Raw genomic sequence first — 25,095 nt, 5'->3', positions numbered from 1 at the left:
GCTTGCCCCTTCCTTGTTAAAATCTGTGGGAAGTCCTTTGCCTGGAGGGTTTCAAATCAGGATCTAAGGATATAAAGCTTTTTCCTTATTTTTCCTGTTGGTAACAGCAAGATTTGGAAGGAAGGTTTACTAAATTATTGAGATAATTTATACAAATGGGTATTTATAGAAGAATAATTGATTATGGCAATGTAAAATACATTGATGAAAATCCAAGAAATCTATTACTAATAATTGTGTGTTACAGTAAATTTTAAGAAATACATATACATATTTTAAACATCCATAAATTATCAGTAACCAGCAACACACACATGCACACAACAGATGACTCTCAAATGCACTTCTTCTGGAGAGCTAAGTTTGACCTTTCAGACCTAAGAGCCTTTTATTAACACCTGCCTGTAAGGAGAACCTTGCCACACGCAGCTTTTAGATTCAGAACCACAAAACTGATGAGGAAAGGCTTGAAGGGTTCAGTTTGTGTCACTTGCTGTTTGCCGTTTCCATTTCACAGATGATTAATCTTTCTGTGAAGAAAGGCCAGAGAAACAAAGCACATTGGGCTCTTCCTGCAGTTACTCCTTCTGAATGCACACTAGCTTGCTAACTAAAAGGCCTTTAGATTTCCAGCAGAGAGAGATGTTCTGAAAGTGAATGCAGCTGGTTGGAGGTCACCAGTGCAGGGCTCTTGCCATTGTGTAATGGAGGCTTTGGCAGGTTGGGGGGAGTGGGGGGCGGCTGCAGGAGATGTGGGCAGGGAGAAGGTGTTGGCAAAAAATTAATTCAAAATAAAAAGCGTTTTGGTCAGTTGACTTAATATTTTGGAGGGCAGGTCATCAATAATAGGCTCAATTTTGCCTATTTTGTTTATTTGTTTTTCTTTTAAGGAAAAAATGTAATTCAGTCTCTCTTCAGTATATATATCCCCTCACTCCATTTTTCTAATAGCTTGTTTGTCTTGCATGTGGTATCACTAGGTAATGTTGAAATAACATTAACTTTTACATTTAGTCTTTGGCGTGATTGAATTGGCTAGGCATTTTTCAGACTGTTACTAATTTTTCTAATATTCTCCATTTATGTATTAAAAATGTAATGTCACAACGATGCTTCATTAGTATTTCATTTTTTAATGAGATATTGAAAAAAATTATTTGTGTGGCTTCGTTCCCCTTTCATTAAAAACTTTTATCTTTAATTTGGGGATTTGAAAACTTTTATATTAATATCTAAATGTTTAGTGTTCATCTTGTATTTACCTTTTTCTCAATCGTGTATAGGATATAATGTGTAAAGTCAAATCCTGGGTTATAGATCAAAAGAAACCTGTTCGCTTCTATCATGATTGGAATGACAAAGAGGTAAGTTGTAAATATCATGCCATCTATCACTGCTTTTGCCTTTATTTCTTAGAACAAATTCAAGTTGTCATTATTTATAATTATCATTATATTATATCTAAACTTTTATTTCTGTTAGTGATTGCTTATTCTCAGACTTTTTAAAAATTTTCCCTCTCATGGTATTTCATAACTACAAATCTTTTGAAAACAATTATAAAAATGAAAATGCCTACTTGTTTTAAAGAAAGTTTACTTTCAAATTTGTCAATGATTTACTCTATATTACTTTCTTCATCTCCCACTTTAGATTGAAGTGTTGAATAAACACTTATTTTTGACTTCAAAACCAATGGTCTACTTGGTTAATCTTTCTGAAAAAGACTACATTAGAAAGAAAAACAAATGGTAAGTTTTTTGTCATCAAACATTCTCAGACACATCATATCTGTACACACAAATACATATATGCTTACTGCTACTTTGATTTTAATATTTTTCTCATTATCATTAAAAAGTTTAAGATGAATGAGAAAGTTTTGCCTGTTTACCTTCAGAAATGAGTCTTCTAATTGATTTACATTGAAAGAACTTAAAAACTGAATTAAATTAGGCAATATTGAATCATACATATTTACTTATCAGATTTAAGTTTATTAGACAATTTTTATTTCCATTGCAAAATGAGAATAAATGCAGTGAAACTTTTTTAAACTGGGAATTTCTATCTGTGTTGATATTATACATGACTTGAAAGTATTCACTTGTGGTTGTAGCTGGGCATAAATTTTAAAATTCAGATTGAATGCTTAAAAAAAAATGTGGTGCAGGAAAAGACCAGATACCTGTTTCAAATACTTTAAAAGTATCCAGAGGTAAAACCTATGTGCTTATGTATTGCTTGTCATTTTTGACATGTAACTAAAATATACAAGATTTGTTTTCTTTCACTAATAACTTCAAAAAATAATGTGTGTGTACATGTGTAGCATATACACATTTGGCGTAGTGCTCACTTTGACTTGCCTCACTGGTCTCTCAGTACTTTATACTATTGAGTCGTACAAACACATCAAAACTATCCAAAGCAAAATATCTGAATTCTCCCAAAATATATTGTCGGTTTCTCCCTGTACTTCATTAAGTACTTAGATGCACATGGTTTCAATTTTCCATTAAAAATTCTCATTTCCATATGATATCAAAGAGTGAGAAGGCTTTAAACTGAAAAATAAACATTCATAGACTGGAAGCCAAAACAATAATTAATGTCAGATGGTTAACTCCAATAAATCATTAGAATAAATTCTGTGAAATTACTGCAACTAAAAATGCCCTGTTGATATTACTATAAGACATTTTGTGTTCCTGATAGGAAGCTGAATTTAACCTCTTTATTGGTAATATTCTAGAAAGCATAAATTTAACATAAAAATGTATTTCAGACTGGTCAGTGTCCTCCAGCAGGTAACTAACTTTAAAATAATCAGTTGTCTTCTTTCAAATTCTTATAAATTTGGTGATTAATGTGTTAAAAATTATTACCTTTGGGAAGGAATTTTAATTTATTACTTGACCTCAGTTAATAAATCTTCTCATCATAGTATGAATGGTAAGTTTTCCTGAAGCTCGCTGAAACAATACAGACATCAAAGTTTACATGAAAAAGGATGAGTCAGTTTCCTTGCCCAAAGGGGCTTCTCACACCTGTATTTGGATGATTACAGGTAGAACTCCCTGGCTCTAATTGTATAGTAAATACCATTTTCCAGACCCTAATGGTAGACAGACTGCTTAGGAGACGCCAGTCTGTGATTTAGCTGTCGCCAGACACCCCATGCTTTTTGTGAGACCAGTTGTGATGATGATATGGTTATAGCCAATTGAAATTAACTCTTCTCTAAATAGCAAATTTTAATTTATAACAATGTAGAAGTATGAATGATCTCATTTTATAAAACCAAATTTTAATAGGTTTTATGTATAACTAATGATCTGGTTTGAGGTTGGTGTGTGTGTGTTTTGGAGGGGACTGGGGTGGGATCCAGATCTTGTGGAAGTTAGTTTAATTGTAGCTGAAAGATCAAAGACTGGGTAACTGAGTGATGTTCCAGAAGAGAATTTACCACATAGCCATTTTCTGTACAGTTTCTGCCGCCTGCTGTTCCTATTTTCCCTCAAGCTAGCCATTGACTACCCCCTGTGCATCCCTGCTCGTAAAAAATGATTGAGGAAGTATTTGTCATGTATTTATAGTGGGAAACATTGTGTGATAGGGAATGGCATCTACTGGAGCCAGAAAGATTGCCATTTTCCTTTCATTCAGCCCTTCTGCTACAGCTTTAAATCCTCTGTTTATGCAACATAGCCTTTATATTAAAGAGCAGAATAAATTTTTATTATGAAGGATATGAACACTAGGTTTTCATCATTTATAACACTGCAAGCAGCTGTCAATAGTTAAAATTCATTTTAACTACTAAGTCCATTTAATTTGTGTTAGCATCTTGTTTTTTGGGAACGTTTACATCTAAGCTCCATTTACATTAATTGCTCCTTTAGCAAAAGAAAAAGTTTTTGTTTTTTAAGATTAATGTGTAATGTTACTGTAGCAAATAAGACTGCAGGAAACAGTAATAAATATTTTCATGGGTGTCTTAGATCTAGAAAACTATTTTAAATGGCCAGGAAAGAAGAGAGGAGAGGCTTGTGACTATGGCCACAAGAGGAAGACTAAAACTTTTGTTATTTTAGCAGGCCACCATTTCTGAAGTAATGAACATTACTAAATTCACTTTAATTATTAAAGTTCACTTTAAATTTGAATGGTAACTTGTTATTTTCTAGCCCTAGAAAAGAAGGAAGCATTTTGAAAGATAAATCTGTCTATTGTGTTCTTGAGTAGGTGTATTGACCTTTTGAAAGATGTAAAAACTGAAATAGCTCCAAGCATCTACTCTTCTAGTTTTAACAGTGTTAAATTAGTCATTTAGTTGACTTATGATTAAAGACCTAGCCCGTGAAGAGAAACGGACATGGCAGCCAGGTTGGTTGCAGTTGTGTTATGATCAAATGACAGCAATCAAGATGTTGTAAGGGAATCCACAGAACCTTTTTTTTATTGTTACAAATTGCTGTTTCTTGAATGAATAAAACTGTATAAAAGTTTTTGTTTTTGGTGAGCACTGATGGTTTTGGAACACCTGAGGTTTTCATTTTCTAAACATGATCAGTTGTTACCTAAAACTAAGATCATACTATATGCAGTATTAATTTTCATTTGAGTTGCCTATTGAGTCATGGTGTCAAGCAGGTACAGGACATTAGAACTGTCAAATTATTGCTTAATTGGGGGTTTAAATTTTAATCTTTGCACCTTTGCTGTTCTCTTAATAGTATATGCCATTCAATTATGAAATCAGTAGAACAAACTAATTTTAGATATTTTGTATACCTAATAGCTACCAATTATGTTTCACTTTTGTGTTGTTATCCCCATCTTTCTTAAAATTGTTCATGAAGGATAGTTGTATTTTTATTGTTTATTATACAGCATATCCATGTTCAACTGGAAAATATAGCTAAAACGTAAGACACTGAGTCGTGTGTGTGTGTTTCATGTTATACACACATTTGCATATGCCCTGGTGGGCTTCTAGTTACTTAACATCACCTTTTTTGTAGTATTATATAAGAGTTGGTTAATCTGAGTGATAAGATTATTGATTCAAGATAAGTAGACAAATATTTGGAGAGTATTTTAAGCTGTTGTATAATGAAGGGCAATGTGTCAGGTTCACTAGATGAATGCTAAATAGAAAAAGATTTTATTATTAATTCTATACCATGATCCACTTCTCTCTCCCCCACTCTTGTGCTTTGTACACAGCAACTAAAAATAGTTAAGAGGATACTATATATTATGTACCTGGTTAGGAGGAGAGAATCATGGAATAGATCTAATATGTTCTTGCTTTCTTACAGCTGCCATAGCTCAGCAACTATGTCTATAAGTGGAGGCGTGTATATTTTTGACACATAACTTTGTATGTCTGCATGTGTGTGTATGTATATGTACACACGTGCGTATATCTATAAATATAAAACTATTTCTGTGGAACCCTTGTAGATCATCAATTTGTGACAAGATTATTCATTTAAGCTAGAAATTTAACACATGCTGCTTTCATTTAGATATTATAACGAAGCTTTGAAACACTAGTATTTACACTTTGAATTAGAATTTTAAATAATTTTTGGTAAATGAATTTGTGGAATTATTTCTGTAATCAGAATCTTGAGTTTTAAAAAGAATAGACTTAAAGAAAAACAATCTTTTTATTACAAGAGATGGAAGGGAGGAGTGAGGAAAAACCCTTGCCCATTCAGAAATCTTAATTTTTTTCAAGTATGCTTTTGTATTTGAATATATTTTTACATGTAATAAAATTTGGGAATTTCTGTTTGGTTTTCATTAAATAGTTTTTGGTCACTCAGCAATTGCATATTCTTATCAAGAGATAATGCACTAGTGCACTTCTGGTTTCTTATTATAAAATAGATAAAAGAAAGCACATCTTTTTATATGACATCATGCTATTGACCGTATGCGTATTAGGAATTTCCCCTGGCCTGTTTGCATTTTGCCAATACTATTTATAGCCAATGATTTCTATTTGCCAGATGGTTCACTGAATTTAAGAAAGTGATACATTTGGGAGCATTGTAATCTTCATTAGCACCATCTGCTGACTTACTGATTTGTGAGTGATATAATTTATCAAGTATGTCAGGACTTTCATCTTTTTAAAACTAGCTGAAGAATTTCACTCCACATAAATAGGAAAAGTTTTATAAAATTTTTTCTAGCCTTCCAGTGATTTAAAAGTTTATAAACTCTTTAAAAATATATTTTGTAGGATTCTCTCATGTGAAATTAAAACATATTCCTTATGCAAGACCTAGGAAATGAAATATAAAATTTGGTTTATAGATATACAATGTTCTTCAAATTACAAATGATTGATATACACAAAGAATTTCTCTGTCTCCCTACCCTACTCACTCTGGTGAGTCACTCAAGGAGAGTCTTCATTAAAAAAAAAAAAAAAAAAAAAATCTGTGCCCCAAAGATTAAGAATCTCTGAATCAGATATTGCTTCCAGAACTTTGAGTTGAGATGAGAATGGGAGTTTTGACTTGTAATTGGTAGAGATAGAGGAAAGTTTTGAAACTCTTGGGAGCAGGAGATATAGGACAGGGCCTTGTGCAGGGTTTAAATTGGAGCCTTAAGGCATTGTGTCTTATTTGAATAATAGGTTTTCCTGGGAGAAAGCTGTAGAAAAGGAAAGAAGAGGATGCCAATTTGGGCAGTTTCAGTGTTTTGCCTAATATGTCGTGCTTGTGCAGGGTAGGAAAGGAATATTATTTTTCTCTGCCCTTCTCTCCTGTGCAGCATCTTCCCAGGCACAAGATCTACTTTTGGAGTTAATGCCATAGTTTAACTGGTTGATGAGGGCTAGGCAGAAATGGATACCATTAATATCATTATTTCCACAAGGAAAATGAATTCTAAGAAACTATGAGAATATGGTCTATTTGTAAATTAAGGAGCAGATATTATCAGGAAGTTTGATACATTTGGAAGAATAATACTTTAGAACTTGAAATACGAATGTTGTTGTCCTTAATTTGCTGCTAACTAGCTCTTGGACCTTAGGTATTTAAATTACTTCGCTTTTCTTGAAGGACACAGTTTATTCAGATTACTCACAAAAAATACACTCTGTATAAACACTTTCTCAAATTTAGTTTTATCATAGCTCAAAAGGAATCAATAAGAGAAAAAGACTAGTTTGACCTTCTGAATGCATCTTCCGGATACATTACCTTGGTTTTTCTTTCTGTTATATGGATTAGGAACAAAATGTATCACATATGAAAACATAGCAGTGAGACTCCCATGCTATCACTGCCCTTCTCTTTCATATTGGGCCCTTAGTTTTCAGCTAAGAGGATTTTATTGTCACTGCTTGGCTTCCATTAGAGTAAATTATTTACATCTCCTTAGAATATGTAGTCTTTATATACAATCATATTACAGTAGCATAATTAAAAAAATAAATTGGTGTTTGTTTTTTTAAAAAAACTCTTTAAAAACAGTTGCATTGTGATTTTCTGTGTCTCACTTTCTCTGTTTTTTGAATGTATGTACATATGTTTTGGACGTAAAGCTGTGAAAGTTAGTAAAAAAATGAAGATCATCTCTAGGATTCCCTTCCAGTGCTAGAATGTTATGATTTTAATGAATTGTACTACAGCAAATTCATTAAAAGATATCCATGCAAATATCTAGTATTGTCTCAACCAGCACATATAGGTTTATCATAGTAGAATTTTTCCTAACTGTGAAACTGAACAGAGTATTCCAAGGTTACAGATACCCAATTTAAGAGCAGCTTTTCTGAACTGTGTTGTATATAAAACCGGTCTTTCTCCTACTCATTCCCTTCTTCATATATCAAGCCCTTGAAAATAAGTCTTTTCTGAGTCTCACCCTCTTTCTTCCCACCTTATCTCATACTGAGCAGCTGTTGCTTTGGCTAGAATAAGAAAAAATGAAAATAAGACCTATTTGTAGAATTGGCATATCTATATTCGAGCCTACTAGCATTATTCAAATTATTGCATTTCTTTATTCTAAATTGACCTGGAAACATTTCTCATCAAAAACATTAGATTGTGAGACTCACCATCAAAAGTCTATTTAATTTACAACATAATAGAAATAGTACAATTTGGGTGAGACATACTTTGGTATCTGTGACCATTTTTATTACCAATTTTAAAATCCTGCTTAAAAGTATGTTCTAAAATAATTGATTTAGGAACTTTGAGCATGTTCCTATTTATATATGGTTGGGACTGCACATTGGTATCCAGTCTTTGTAATGTTTTATATCAAGAAAAGAACTATAACCTCAAAAAACTGTAATTATGAATGTAAATATCAAAGGTATGTTCTTTATGAAGACTGTGAGCTCATTGAGGAAGTAGGTACTATTTTTTTTGTTTTTTAAGCAAATAATCACTGAGCCCTCCATGTATCATGTACCATTCAAGGTGGTGAGCAGAAAAAGTTCTTCCTCCCATGGGGCTTATAGTCTCATGCAGTAATAGAATCCAACAAACATTTAATGTAATGTGAAGAAATGATTAGGACAATGAATAAAAACAAAGCAGAATAACAGGAGACTGCTTTAATTGGGGTAATCAGGGAAGGGCTCATGAAGTAAGGGCATACACAGCAAGAGAATCTGAGTAAAGCTCAGTCTAGGGAGAGGGAACAGCAAGTGCAAAGGCTCTAGGGTAACTGGATGAAGTGAGAAAGGATGCATGTTACAAGAAAAGCAGTTAGAGAACAAGACAGAGCTCAGTTTGTGTAGGATCGATCCATGGCAGGAACCTTGGGTTTTACCGGGTGTTATAGAGCATCCAAAAATAAAAGTAAAGACAAACACTTGAAAGAATTTATATATTCTTATTTGAATGCACTGCATTTGAATAGGTCTTAAACATGTCCTAAGTGTGTTCTAAAATTTAATTTAGGTTTTAAGAATGAATTTAACTTAGGTTTAAGAATGACCATCATGTATTTTCGAATTGGCTGTAGTTGATTTCATAAAGTACAGGAATATTTTGATTACTGTTTTAAGCAACCTTTAAAATAATATTTGTAATTATATCAGATTTATTTTGAATTTCATCTTTCCTTTTTTATGCTTGCCTAGTGACTTGTTGATTCATACTACCACCTGTGAACCTTTTTTTAAAAGTCCTTCAATGTATGCCCTCAAGGAAATAGATTAATAACAACAGCCTACATTTATCTAAGGCTTTACAGTGTTTCAACTTACGTTACTTCATTTAATTCTCAGACAGATTCCGAAATGGCCCGCATTACACCATTACTTTGACCTTGAATTTTTATCAGAATGAAGCATTTTCATCATTGGGTTACAACAACAGAGAGATGAATAAGAGTTGTCTTTTTGTTGGCAAATATTTAGCAGCATTTTCAATACTCTAAATATTTGTCATTGAAATCAAGGGTAGTCATCAATATTCCTGGGTGGTAATTAACATTTTCCTTATATTTGTGATTCTCCAGAGATCTTTGAAAACATTGTTTTAGGCCAGGCACAGTAGCTCAAACTTGTAATCTCAGCACTTTGGGAGGAGGTGAGAGGATTGCCTGAGCTCAGAGGCTCAAGACCCAGCCTGGACAACTTGGTGAGACCTTGTCTCTACAATAAATTAAAAAATAAGCCAGGCGTGGTAGCATGCCCCTGTAGTTCCAGCTACTTGGAAGGCTGAGGCAGAAGGATCACCTGAGCCCAGCTGGTCGAGGCCGCAGTAGCCATAGCCATGAGCATGCCACTGCACTCCATCCTGGGCAACAGAGTGAGACTCCCACTCAAAAAAAAACCTCAAAAAACACTGCTTTGGCGACTTTAGCATTTTTCTATGTTTTATCTCAGAAAATTTTCATCTCTATCAAATTGTTTAGAGTTTAGTTTATAAAAAGAGCAATTTTCTTTTTTCTTTTTTTTGAGTTGGAGTCTCACTCTGTCGCCCAGACTGGAGTGCAGTGGCCGCTCCCGGCTGCCACAGCCTCGCCTGCTGGGCTTGGCGATCTTTCCACTCAGTTCGAAGCTGCTGGAACTACAGGTGCATGCTACCACACCCGGCTAATTTTTTGATTTATTGTAGAGATGAGGTCTTGCCAAGTTGCCCAGGCGGGTCTCGAACCCACAGGCTCAGGCAGTCCACTCACCTCAGGCCCCAAGGCGCAGGATTACAGGCTGAGCCACCGAGCCCGGCCAAAAGAACAATTTTCAAGGTAACTTTTGTGTGCTTTTCCTAGGATAATAAGCTTTTGCTGCCACTGTTTTTACCTTTTCTTATAATTTTATTAACTATTTAATAACTTATTGTTAAGAGGCAACCGCAATGTATTTTAGTACTCACTTTAGCATTCTTTTTTTTTGAGTTGGAGTCTCACTCTATCGCCCAGACTGGAGTGCAGTGGCCGCTCCCGGCCACCGCAGTCTCGCCTGCTGGGCTCCGGCGATCCTTCCGCCTCAGCCTTCCGAGTAGCCGGAATTACAGGCGCGCGCTACCGTGCCCGGCTGATTTTTTGATTTATTGTAGAGATGAGGTCTCGCTGCCCAGGCGGGTCTCGAACCCGCGGGCTCAGGCAATCCCCTCACCTCAACCTCCCAAAGGCGCGGGATTACAGGCTGAGCCACCGAGCCCGGCATATAGCATTCATTTTTAAGCAATACTTATGTTTAAAAATTTTGATGGAGAAAAGACAGTGACTCTTACTGAAATTGAAACAAAAAAATTTATCAAGTTGCCACATCTAAAATAGACCCCCCCAAAACATAGCTGTAATCACAGCTCAGTTTTTATATATTGATATAAACATGATTTTACTTCTTTTTAATAGTCAACAATATAGTTTGTTAATAATAATTCTTCACTGCTGGGTTGAAGGAATTGATGTGTAAATAAACAGGGAAATGAGAGAAGACCGTTTTCTGCTGCTAGAGCAGAATACTGCAGACTGGGTAATTTATGAAGAAAAGAGGCTTATTTGGCTCCTAGTTCTGGAGGCTGGGAAGCCTGAGAGCATGTGTAGCACTGCATCTGCTGAGGGTCATCCCATTGCCGAAGGGCTGAAGGCAGCCAGGCTCGTCCTCTTTATCAGGACCCCACTCCCTTGATAACAGCATCAATTCATTCATGAGGGCTCAGCCCTCATGACCTAATCACCTCTTAAAGGTTCCACCGCCATTGCATTGGGGATTAAGTGTCTAACACAAATTTTAGGGGACACATTCAAACAGTAGCACCTTGAAGCAACAATGGCAGATAATTTGTATGCCTAATGTTGTAGTTGTAGTAGTTGTATCAGTCAACATGACACTTAGTTTTATGCCAGTTATATTTAAGACTCCCAACAACCTTATAAATAGGTATCATTATTACCCACATTTTAAAGAAAGAAAAGCAAGTATAGACAGATTCAGAAACTTGGCCAAAATTACATGTCAGTGCCAAGATTCCAGCATAAGGAGTTCATCTACAGAGTTCATATTTTTTACTACTACACCATGGCGTATCAGCACCAGGACACTGGTGATGCTGGGAAGGTAGACAAGGCCTGAGAGATATGTCATATGAAGGGGGACCCAAAAGAAACAGAATTTATCTATTTAAAATGAGTATTTATTCTTACATGTTTAAACTTCAGTCACCTTCAAAGTATTCTCCGCTTAATACAGTACACCTATCAAGACGATTTTTCCACTGCTCAAAACAGTTTTTAAACTCATCATTTTTGATGCCTTTTAGTGCTTCTGCCCTTTTTTCATTAAATCTCTTCCACATTGGCAAAATGTTTCTCTTTGAGGACTTTTTTCATTCGGGAAAACAAAAGTCACTCAGGGCGAGACTGGGGGAGGGGAGGGGAGGACAGGAGATTCTGCCATTTTGAGTCAAAAACTAATGTACACTCAGTGCAGTGTGGGCAGGTAGGCTCATAAATCACCCATCATGAAATGAGCAAACACGTTGAAAGAATCTCTAAAAAAATGTACTGAAGTCAAACGCAGCCTCTCACAACACTAACTGATATACTGATGCCTATGGGTTCTTAGAACACTTACCTAGCAGGGGACGTCCTTGGGGAGGTCCCCCCTTATATACTAGTCTCATTTCCTGTCACTATACATTTCATTTAGATAAGGTTTTGTTGTTGATGTTAGACAATCCATGCACTATAAAATTTGAGACTAAAAATTCATTATAATCTAATTAGAGAAGGCCAACTGAGTAAAATATAAAAGTTGTATCCAAAATTGTATCTTTAGTTCTATGACTTCTGAAAATTATTTTCCAGGTTAATAGCCCTTTTTAGGGACAATACTTAAAACAGTTTATATTTTTTAAAGACGGCTACTTTCTTTAGCCGCCTCTTTGTTTAGTGTGTTTGTTTTTAACCACTTCCTGATTTATTTTATTTCCTTGCATTTTCAGTAGCTCATATATGTTTTTGAGAACTACTTTGGCAGTAGGAAAGTGTGTGTGTGTGTGTGTGTACATATCTCCTTTATTAGCTGAAGTACAAATGGATAATTTGTGTAAGGTTCTGGTTAAGTACTGTATTAGTGCATAACAATACAATGAACATTATATATGTATGTATATGTGTATATATGTACATATACATCTAAGTCTTGGGCAAAAATAATGGCTACCATTTGTTGAGTTTCTATTATATGCTGGACTTTGTTTGGGGCATTTATGTATGTTCTATCATTTGGTTTAATCCTTGTAACAACCCTCCCTGAAAGGCACATTTCTACCTATTTACTAAAGAGAACCTAAGGCTCAGAGAAGTGAAGTGAGAATTCTGGTTAAATTTGTTAAAGCTTTTAGCTTTAATTCATGAGAGAAAGTATTAAACATTTTATGTATTTAGAGCATGCTTTTCATGACAGAAATTACACAGAGAATTTTTACTGGTGTTTGTATCCTAGTGAGAATTACCCAGAAATCCATACCATTGCAATGTTGTATATAAGCAGAATTCAAGATAGTGTGGTTTTCTTACAGTCCTTAGTTTTCCTCTCCTGCCAGAGAGAGTAATCCTTTTCTTACAGAATTATGATAATTAAATAAAAATATGTTACATACATTACATGCAATTATTCTGTGGCATATCAATTTGGCTTCAAGTATGATTTATTAATTATAACTCTATGAGAAAAGCCCATGTATGTGTATAAGCATATGAACATATATATCAGTAGTTAATCAGTTCATTCCTGGAAGTCGTAGTTACATATTAAGCTGCTCTCTTAACTAGCTTGAGTCTTGCTTATATTAGACATGGCAGTTATATTTTAGGACTGGAAAAGAAAAATCTATGATAATGCTTTTATTATTTAAAAGAATTTTTTCCTCAGTCTTATTTGGAGAAATTATATACACTCGTTTATATGGATTATTTTTTGCATCGTAGAACTTACTCTACTTCAGGCCAAATCTGAGCTAGAGACAGAGAACTAAAAAAGTGACCAAGAGAAAAGAGTATGGAAAATACCAACCATTTGTTTTCTTTTCTGTATTCAGAGGTAAACAACTTAGTTATCTGGATATTTTGAAATTAGTACTCCCGAAAGCTTTTAAGCATTACATTGCTTAAGCCATATCTGGTTAAAGTTTTCTGATTAAGTATGAATAAAGTAATAGTTTCTACAATAAACAGTTCATGATTATGGTATGTGATGGAACATTATTTTCCTTTAACTCTGTTTAATAATAACTTAATATTAAATATGTATGGGTGGCCAAGTATGTGTTTTAATGTAACTTGCTATTTCTTGGACATTTTGGATATATAACTTAAAGACCAGTAGATTAGACTGGGAAGTTCTGTTCGCTTCACAATTTTGGACAACTGAAACAAAAGAAAAAACAGTGCCTATCCAGCATTCTTAGTCATATTTAGGGGAAGATGTGTGTGACTTAGCTGATAATACCTACTCTCCGTGTATCACTTAATGGAATTTTTTCGCTATGAAATATTTAATAGTTACGCATTTGCTGTTTTATAGTTATTTCAATGCCCTATTGGCATCAAAGGTTACTGATGGTTATATTGGTAGTTCCTGACAAATAGAAATTATTTGATATTCTAAGTCATTTCTGACAGAAGATATAAAGTTTTGACAAACACGTATGGCACAGCAAGTGTCCAATTCTAAAGAGCAAAATAAATGCAAACCACCATTATGGTGAACACAAACAGCCTGAAAGCAAGTTATCAGTAAGCAAATAATTGTTGAACTGTTATGAATGGAATAGGATGTTGAAATAGGGCATGATTGGCTGATGTTACATATGTCCTTGATTACCTTCCTTGTGCTTTTATCCTAATAAGTGACATTCTTTGTATTCCCTTGGATGGCTAGACAGTCTGACACTGAAGAAGAATAAATATTGCATGTGGTACACATTAAGCTGTCATCCAAGACAGCATTTATAAAAAGTAACCGGAGAAATTCATAAGAAATTCTGTACTGCTACAGTTTCCTGGCTCCAGTCATAATTGTCAAAGTTCTTGACACATTCAGGTCTTCAGAAATGATTTAGGTTTACAGTGGCTTGGTGTATGAATAATTATTATGGATTTGAGTTCTCATATTGCCTTTAGATGTTAATGTTGGTTACCAAAATGTTATATTTTACAATAATTTTTATTTTAAGAAATGTCTCTACATTGATAATTATGACAGAGCTTCCATCTTATAGACTTTCATAAAAGAATTTTAGACAATTCATGTGTTTGAAAGGAAGAACAGGAGTTTTTAAATGCTTACTTTATCTTTAATCTGTTGGAAAATATTGCTTGCTTGTGTTTAGTGCTAGCAAACAACTTTGAAAATAAGTATTTTTATTTTTATTCTCCAACAACATTGGAAAGCCCTCAAACAGTCTAAATGAATACCATTTTAAAACTATTTCCAAAAAAACCAAATCACTGCTTGATGTTTCATTTTAAAGTATTGTATGCTTTTACTCACATACTTTTGTTATTTTAACATAGTTCTTTGAGGAAAGGCAGTGTTTTATTTGTTCCAGTCACTATTTTCTCATAAATTTTCTTCCTCAGGAAGGTGGATAGAAATTTTGAGAAGGCATATATTATACTATAGTAAGCATACCTAAATAAAGAGGTAAATTATGAATGTTCATTTGAGAGCATTTTTAAGCCTCTCTGTCTTTCACTAACTAGAACACTTCTCCTTTTCGTCCTATCTATATGGTATACAATGTTTGAAGGATGCCCCCCTAAATTTTCTTTTTTATATTTCTTTGATCTGACACAATTATTCTAAACCATTTGATAGTAAGCATTAGTATTCCCAGTCTATAATCTAATCAAGAATATGGCATATTCTGTCAGCTGATTACTTTGAAAATGTGATTGTCAGAATGATTTAGGATCTAATACGAATATGAAAATAAAATAACAGCGTTGAGTTCTAAGTTCTGAGCTTCTGTTTTAGGGGCATGAGAGATCAGTCAGGGTTTCTGTGATAACTGGGTGTTGTGTTTGTTTTGAAATTTATAATATTAATTTGGGAGAATGTTTTTAGCATGCTATCTTTACTTTTAAATCTAAACCATCCATTTGGATTGAAGAAGAAACTTTTCTCCAAGTATAACACTACTCGAATGTTACCCATAGCTTTTAACTCTCTAGGCCACTACAGAGCACAAAATATTTGCCCAACTGGTAAATTGAACTGTAAGTCCCACTGTGGTAAATTGCTTTGCTGTGCTCCAAACAGCAGTTATCTTAGTAATTGTACCTGAATTCTTTGTGGCTAATAGAGTGTGGACGTCCATTTTACAAGCAGAAAATTATTTCTCTTCAATACTTTTAATTATAAAGCCCCCAAAGAAAATGTGAATCAGTAGACTATAGTGAGACATTAAGCCTCATCATTTTTAATTGTTAGTGAAGAACAGTGAAATCCTTTTTTCCTTTTAGTGTAAAACTGTACATATCCGACATTTCACATTCTAAACTGGAGCTCCCAACAAGGAGCTTATCAGAGCAAATTGTCTAGTCCATCCCCTTCCTCACTCAAAACCTAATGACCCTTTATCATCATGGTTTAGATTGCTGGACACAGATGTGAGAAAATACAAGTAATCTACAGGTAACTACAGTAGCTGCACTGATGTTCTCAGAGAACTGACTGCTGGGAAGATAAAGAGCTTCCCACAGAGTCTGTGACTTTCCGGCAGCAAAGCACATCATGAGCTCATACATGAAGTTTTATTTGCTGAAGATTCACAATAAGATACATTAGAACATTCAGCAGGAACTCTTTATAGATGAGCACAGAAATTCTGGAAGGTTATTAGTTGATGCACCAGTGCATAGCATCACATTAAAATTTAAAAAGTTCAACAATATTAATTTTTTAAGAACACCAAATATTATCCACAATGCAGTGTTAATATTGGCTTCTTTTCTTGATATTTACATAATCTACTACAAATGCTAATCTCTTTCTCTTTACAAAAGACTGAACTTCTTGGTGAACAGTAGTTTAGTTACGATTTTTAATATGAAAGCAGAAGAGAATTTCTCAAACTTTAGTACTAAATTGCATTTCAAAGGACTTGTTTGTGGCCAGGTGCTCTGCTTTTGTTAGCTGCTTAGATTGTGATCAGTGAGGTAAACTCATTTGTCTGTTTGCATGCAACTGAGTAATTTATCATGAAAAGGATGATTGGTTTGTGGATAACAGTACTGCACCTGTAGTTTTACTTAAGTTTTATAATTGTTAGTTCAACCATTATTTGCAGCGGTTGTAGTTTTATAGTGCTTTAGAAAACTACAGTGCAAAATATATTTACTTAATTTTCTAATGTATGAAATGTTTTGTTTTTAGTTAATGAATTTGGTTTAAGCTTACTGGATTGGGGTGAATCACTATGAATTAGACTGAACTTCAGGTGTGTGTTTCTTTTGAAAAACCATTTGCTCGTCATATTTTTCTAAAAAGTAATTAATTTTGTTTCTGTAAAAAACTATAACTACTAGATTAGGAATATTCATGTTACCTTCATATGTCAAAATGAATTACAGTCCTCAAATCATGTTTAGAAATTATCATTTTAGGAGCTGAAAGATAAAAATTTTCAACAATCATTATTGGTTAAGCAGTTGACAGCCAACAAAAAGAGGTATTGAAGTATTTGATTCATTCTTGTATGTGTTATTTACCTAGCTTAATTGTTGCTGTTTATGGAAATATTGAAATGCTCAGAAAATTAAGATACTGGCTAAGTCTGAGTTCCTATTAATTTTTGTTTAATTTTTGTTTTGTATACTGTACTTTTAAAAACAATCCTTTGCAAATCGAACACCAAAATTATATCAAATACACCTGCAATTTTAAAGAATTATTTTAATATTAGACTTCTAGTATAAAATGACCAATGAGCAAAGTATATTTCTTTTCAGAAAACAGAAAAGACAGATTTTAAGTACTGCTGATCATTAGAATCCCTATTATTCTTCTGATAGCAATTAGCGTCACTCTTTTTGGAAATCTTATCAGTGAAGATTTTTAGTTTACCTTGATATATTTGAAATATTCATAGCTGCATGACATAGATTAATCTAAAAAACAGAGCCCTGAAGAATTGTTTGAGGTGGTATTATATATTAATTCTGTTTTTAGTTTGCTGTAAGATCTAAAGAAAAGACTATATTTGTTTCCATTTAGCAGCAAATAGGAAACACAGAACTCAGAATTCTACAAAGTGCATTTTCTTACCGCCTTGGCATTTAAAAGGAAAGAAATCAGAGGAGCATGTGCAGTGTAACATTGTTTTGCATTTTTGTTTTTACATCACCAGATTAAGTATAATGAAACCCATCTGCAAATTGTAGGAACTACTCATTGGTTTTTGTCAAGGACTGCAGTGCGGTTTTTTTTCCCTTCTTTTTCTTCAACTGTTTTTTTAAAAAAAAAAATTTTCAACAAGATATACATAAAATTAAAAACCTTGTCTGTTATAAAGTTTTGTTTGAGCTTTTTAAACTGAGTGATTAGCAGAAATAATGACCCTGTCAGCCTTAATCACATTAAAATGTGGTTAACATCATTTAATTTTTTCCACTTAATATGCAAAAATTTCCAGTAGATTTGCAGTGAAGGCCATTGAAATTCCATTAGAACAAGAATAAAAATTTCAGGCATCATTTATTCAGAGAAGGAATAAAGGTCTCGATTGAGAACTGCTGAATCTTTCTATTAGAAACACTATGAATCATTACATTGAATTGTACCTATGTTTCGATAGACCTGTGTCTGACTTTTCAAATGGTTGAATATCATGTTATTATTTTTCATAAGGAGAAATAAACTAGAATTGCAAAAATATTTTATAAATATTTAAAACATTACTAAACACCTTATTTTGTGCTACTTCAACCTGCTTAAATTTTAAGTAGAAAGTTGTTTATACTCTAGAAACAAGATAATGAAATAATTATTTAAAACATGGAGCAAACTGCATAGCCAGCCCACAAAATGGACAGGGGTTGTATTTTAAATAGTTATGTTGGTATATGCCAAGAAAAAAATTGAGTTAAGAACCAAATGCACTAGCTCTTTCCCAAAGTTCATAACTTATCATTTGTCAATCTTCAACTTGTGTGTTATGCTGCATTAGCTATGTATGAATCACAGCCAAAGAACATTCTACCGTTTCTAGTACTATTTATCCTTTTATGATCGTTTTGATATTTAATTGTTATAATGTGTTCATAGAATTAAAAAGTAGGAAAAGCCCAATGTTATCTTAAGCAATACCTACCATTTATACTTTCTTTGGCATATTTGCCTTTGCCAGTATCCTGAAAACTTACATTTTGTGGAATATTTCTCCTCCATTAAAAAAAAACAAAAACTGTTACTGTATATACCTGATAAGAGGGAATGGCTCTCTGGAACTGTTCCTATCCCTTGGGTAATTAAGTAATTATACAGTTGTTGTTTTTTTTTTCTATTTGTATTTTGCTCCTGAACCATTTGGGCCCATTATATAATTACATTGTGTATACTTTGTAGTAAAAATACCATTGGAAAATTCATCAGGGAAAGTAGTGTATGCATATGTTACTCACAGTGTATTAATTTCTCCATTTTCGCTTGTTTCTATGACTGTGGAAATCTAGGAACATTTAATTGTCTGTTTTACCCACACCACTTTCCCCCACTGTACTTGGCTCCTTGTGCTTCCTCAAAAACACCTTGCTCAACTACTTTGTCTAGAGCAATTTCTCAGACTTCTGTTCTCTACCATAACATCATGTTTGTTTCCTTCTGAGCACTTATCACAAGCTATATCTTCTTACTTATTTGTCTCGTGTGTGTGTGTGTGTGTGTGTGTGTGTGTGTTTGTTCTCATAAGAATTTAAATTCCATGAAAATAAGGACCATGCATGTCTTGTTCGTTTTAGATCAAGGCTTGGCACCAGTCTTGGTAAATGCTGTTGTTTGATGGGCTGACTGGCTGGATGAAATCCATTGAATGTGTCCCCTTGTTTGAAGGTGACTTTTAGTACTCACTAATAAAATGTCTAGATCATTTGAAGTTAGATTATTTTGGTTAGCTACAGCTATGGTTTAGAGCACAGGTGGTTTAGAGCACTATGTGAGGGGTCAGCATATATTTTCTATAATGGGTCAGATAGTAAATACTTTTGCTAGGACCACACAGTATCTGTTGCAGCTACTCAACTTTGCCATTGTAATGTGAAAGGAGCAATAGACAATACATGAACAAGTGGGCATGTTATTGTTCTAATAAAATTTCATTTATGGACACTGACATTTGAATATCATGAAATTTCACTGTCACAAAATAGTCTTCTTTTGTTTTTTTTTAGGGAGTCATTTAAAATGTAAAAACCATTCTCTGATTGTGGGCCATACAAAAATGTGTGTTGACCAGACACAGTGGCTCACACCTATAATTCAAGCACTTTGGGAGGCCCATGCAAGAGGATTGCTTGAGCCAAAGAGTTCAAAACCAGCTAAGGCAACATAGTGAGACCTCATCTCTCCAAAAGAAAGAAAAAAATCAAAAAAATTAGCTGGGCATGGTGGTGCCCACAGTCCCAGCTACTTGGTAGACTGAAACGGAAAGATCGCCTTAGCCCAAGAAGTTGAGTCTGTGGTGAGCTATGAGCACGACATTGCTCTCCAGCCTGAGCAACAAAGTGAGACTCCAACTCAAAAAATAAAAACTAAATAAAAAGGGTGCAGTGATTTGCTAACCCCCACTGTGTGCTTAGCAAAGACGACCTTTCTGTTATATACATGATTGTGGATCCCCATTCATCTGCTGAAGTAGTTCCCCTCTCCTTGCTTCATCAGTTTTTCCTTCCTTAGCAGATGTTTCACAGTAGCATATGAGCATGATATTATCTCTCCTATCTCTAGAACAACAATGTATTTTGATCCCATTTGCCATTGCTCATTTCTCTCCTTCCTCCTTAAAGTAGTATATATTACTCATTGTCACTTGGAAAACTATAAGACGTTCAGCAGTCCTCAGTGTACAAATGAAGAAAAAATGCACTTGAAAAACAGCTCAATTTACAACTTGAGTTTTTGAAAATAAACAGGCAACTTGGTATAGTGGGAAGAGGGGGAGCTTTGAAGTCGACTGGGCTTGAATCCTGCATCTACCACTGTAGACAGGTGATGTGGATTTCAAAGTGTTAAGTACTGTATTAAATGGAATTACATGTGTAAAATGCCTATCAGTTTCTCCTTTTCCTTTCAAAGAAATGTGGTTGTATAGCAGTAAATTTTTTATTATAACTTTGCAGATTTCCCTTATTTAAAGGAAAGCTGGTATGGAAAGTAGCTCATGAATAATGTTTTTCCTCAAAATAATATGACTCCCCATTTTGGGAGTGGGGAGAGGTCTTGAATGGATGGAAGAACACTTCTTTCTACGTGCTTGTCTCTGTCTCTCTCAGAAGAAACTGAGCTGAGAAACTTCATGACGTCCTCTTCCACTTGGCTTTTGTGTTACAGATTTCATTAGCCCTCACTTATAATCTTTTGTCTAGTGATTTCTCTCTGCCGGCCATGACTCTTCCCTGGGGATTAGTAATTGTAGAACTCTGTTAACATTTTTCACTTGCCTTCTGTGCTTTCACCTCAGCTCTGGCCTGTGTGCTAGTAGCTCTCAAACTTTACTGTGCATGAGGATCATCTGGAGGAGTTACTAAAGCACTCCTGCTGGGCCTCACCTTCAGAGCTTCTGAATCAGTAGGTCTGGAATAGGGCCTGAGAATTGCCATGTCGGACAAGTTCCCAGGTGATATTGATGTTACTGATAATGTGGTTGCTACTTTGAGAAGCACTGCTCTCTGCTAATGATTTATAAATCTAGCCTTAGTTTCTCCTCTTTGCTCTTTTCATGTTTCATTCTTTTTTGTCCACAAGAAATCTTTTTGGATATTTCTTTGTCATACTAAATGAAACACGTGTAAAACTAAACTCCCTATTTTTTTCTGTAATAATATCCACATTGGAACCTACTTTCAGACTTTCCTACCCTCTGAATCATCTAAGCTTCAATGCTTCAAATCATTTTAACATATCTTCTTTTATATACCATATTCAGCTAATCACCAAGTTTCATCTTTTTTTATTCTAAATCTGACCTTTATTCATCCCTTGTCAACTAAGGCTAAGCCTCATCACTTCATTTTTGAGTTAGGCAACAGCCCCCGAACTTGCCGTCATCCTTGACTCTTGCTCCTTTTCATCTCTCGGGAGTTCTCATTCACTTTAAACATTTCACTCTGCCATTTTTTCATTCCACCATCCTTGAAACAGGAGACTATCTTTACAACCTGGGATAGATCTCTTGGATGAATCACAAAAAGCGCTAACCATAAAAGAAAAAAAAATGGACCTCATTATAATGAAAAACTTCATTAAAAAACACCATTAAGAAAATGAGTAAGCTAGCCACCAGCTGGAAAAATATTTTCACAACATATATCTAACAAAACACTTGTATTCAGAATATATTTTAAAATTTCTACAAGTGAACAATACATAGACCAAAGACCTTTTTATTTAAAAAAAAAAAGTACAGGGTCTCACTCTGTTGCCCACAGTGGAATGTTCACTGCAGCCTTGACATCCTGGGCTCAAAAGATCCTCCCAACTTACTCCCTCCCACCCCCCATCAGTAGCTAGGACTACAGGCACACACCACCACACACAGCTAATTTTTGTATTTTTTGTAGAGACGAAGGCTTGCTATATTGCCCAGGCTTGTTTTGAACTCAACCCTCCCACCTTGACTTTCCAAAGTGCTGGAATTAAAGGCATGAACCACCGCACCCAGCTCCAGTTTTTAAAATGAGCAAAAGACTTGAACATATTTACAAAGAAAAATATATTAGTAAACATGGAGAAATACTAGCATCTTTAAGCCATCATGGAAAAGTAAATAAAAACCACAATTAAATGTGATCTCATACTCATTAGAATAGCTAAAATAAAAATAACTAACACCACCCAAAAAAAACAAGGAAGTGGAACAAGAAGTTTCCTGCATTGCTGATGGGACCATAAAATGATACAACCACTTTGGAAAACTGACAGTATCTTTTAAGTTAAGTGTATATCTACACTGTGACCCAGTAATTCCAGCTTTCAATATTTAGCTTAAAAAAAAAAAGTTTGTATGTTATGAATGATTTTATTACACAAAATAGCAGCCTTATTTATGATAATCCAAAACTAGAAATAATTCACATGTCCATCAATAGGAGAATGGATAAATAAATTGCAGCATATTTGTATTGTGGAAATCATATACCTCACCAATAAAATACACAGAGCAACATAGAGAGGAGGTGAGGATTGACTGGAAGGAGACATAAGGGAACTTTCTGAGAAATGGAAATGTTCTATAAAAGCATATATGTTTCCTACTGGTTTACCTGGAGGTGATAGTTACATGTGTATATTAATTTATCAAAACTCATTGAATAGAACATGTAAGATTTCTGTGTTTAAATTGTTAATGCACCTCAATAAAAAATAGAGGCCAGTCGCAAGCTTACGCCTATAATTCTAGCACTTTGGGAGGCAGAGGCAAGAGGATTACCTGAGCCCCAGGGTTTGAGACCAGCCTGGGCAACTTGGCAAGACCTCGTCTCGACAATAAATCAAAAAACTTAACTGGGCATCATGGCCTGCACCTGTAGTTCCAACTACTTGGAATACTAAGGCAGAAGAATCACCTGAGCATAGGAGATTGAGGCTGCAGTAGCCTTGAGTGTGCCACTGCAGTCCAGCCTGGGTGAGAGTGAGACTCCAACTCCCAAAAAAAAAAAAAAAAATACACACACACATATACATACACTGGAGGTGCCAAAAAAAAAAAATGTATGTACATTTTAAGAGATGTTTGCTATAATCAGAAGTGTCCAGATGCTGATGGTAACCACTTTGAGCACCTCTTATAATTGCAGAAGTCAAATTGACTTGTATTCATCTTTTGTTATCAGTATATATTGAGTATTGCAATTTTAATGGTTTTTTTCCTTTCTTAAAATGTGTACACATTTTTTGGAACCTTCTCTGTGTGTGTACATATATATGTGTATATATATGCATATATATATATTAAAAATTGTTAATGGCTTCTTGTTTCCTACCAAGTGTGTATAAATACACATATAAAATAACTAGAGATCAATAGGTAGACTTGGTAATCTCTGTGAAAAAAAGCACAATGTCTTCTTATCTGTCCTTCCAACCCAGCACCTAGCTAGCACAGTGTCTGATACATAGTAAATATTTAATAAATACACTTGTGTCAATGAATATTCTCAAGGCACTATGAATATTTTCTAACATTTTATAATACTTTTTCTAATTGTTATGTGGCATATTATTTCAGTGTAGTATATTTTACTTATCCAGGTTCCCCAGTGTTTCTTATTTTAATTACTTGACTTTTTTTTTTTTTTTTTTTTGAGGTGGAGTCTCACTCTGTCGCCCAGACTGGAGTGCAGTGGCCGCTCCCGGCCACCACAGCCTCGACCTGCTGGGCTCCGGCGATCCTTCCGCCTCAGCCTTCCGAGTAGCCGGAATTACAGGCGCGCGCTGCCACGCCCGGCTGATTTTTTTATTTATTGTGGAGATGAGGTCTCGCTGCCCAGGCGGGTTGCTAACCCACGGGCTCAGGCAATCCACTCACCTCAGCCTCCCAAAGGTGCGGGATTACAGGCTGAGCCACCGAGCCCGGCTAATTACTTGACTTAAAAAAAAAAAAGACTGTGAACATCCATACAGCCATTCAAGAAAGTACATTTACCTTAACCCCAGCCAACACTGGATGTTATTGTTGTTTGAATCTTTACTAATTTGATAGACAAATAGCGATAGTATTCTCGTTTTTATTTTTTTATTACAATGGAACAATAAGGTACATTTAATGAATGTTAAACAAATTATTAGAAGTTGGAAATCTATTCTGTATTTCCATTGAGAACAGAATTTAAAACGGGCTTAAGTCAATTGTATAGCATTGGATTTCTCATTTTATAATTATTATTTTGATGCATACTCGGAGCTGAAATCTTAAAGTGAGAGAAACTACTCAAGAATATTTCATTATGTCATTAACATTATTTTTGGCAATTCTTTTCAAATGAATTAATTTATATGAAAATAGTAGAAAAGTATAATAGGCAACATGCCTGGGTAGTAGAAACAAACCTTTTGCACTAAGGATAAGAGCAAAGGAATAAATGTTTCATCAGTTTACCTAACCTAATATAGCCAGAGAATAGGATGTGTGAAACTCCCCTTCATACCCAGAGCCAAGTAACAAATGGTTCCTCCGCTGGCTGCTTAGAAGGATATTGGTTTAGAAAGTAAAACGAAACCAAATATGCTTTCTGTTGGTTTACCTCAAATTTCTTTCTTTTTTTTTTTTTTTTTTTTTTTGAGACGGCCTCCCAAAGTGCGGGGATTACAGGCTGAGCCACCGAGCCCAGCCTCAAATTTATTTCTTGTATGATATTTGCAACCCTAAA

General features: G+C 34.6%; 1 protein-coding gene across 3 annotated transcripts in view; it reads left to right on the top strand.

Annotated features, from left to right (window-relative positions):
- Nucleotides 1–25,095, top strand: part of OLA1 (Obg like ATPase 1) — a 183,319-nt gene that overhangs the window by 137,478 nt on the left and 20,746 nt on the right. For all 3 annotated transcript variants that reach the window (XM_021715889.1, XM_008064751.2, XM_021715890.1), the window contains 2 exons: nt 1,284–1,364; nt 1,654–1,751. In XM_021715889.1, the coding sequence (XP_021571564.1) occupies nt 1,284–1,364; nt 1,654–1,751 (179 nt within the window). The remainder of the gene's footprint in view (nt 1–1,283; nt 1,365–1,653; nt 1,752–25,095) is intronic.

This window comes from Carlito syrichta, unplaced genomic scaffold, assembly GCF_000164805.1.
Source record: "Carlito syrichta isolate Samal-C Ts95f unplaced genomic scaffold, Tarsius_syrichta-2.0.1 Scaffold307993, whole genome shotgun sequence".
Classification (NCBI taxonomy): domain Eukaryota; kingdom Metazoa; phylum Chordata; class Mammalia; order Primates; family Tarsiidae; genus Carlito; species Carlito syrichta.
This window is presented reverse-complemented; position numbering and strand designations above follow the sequence as displayed.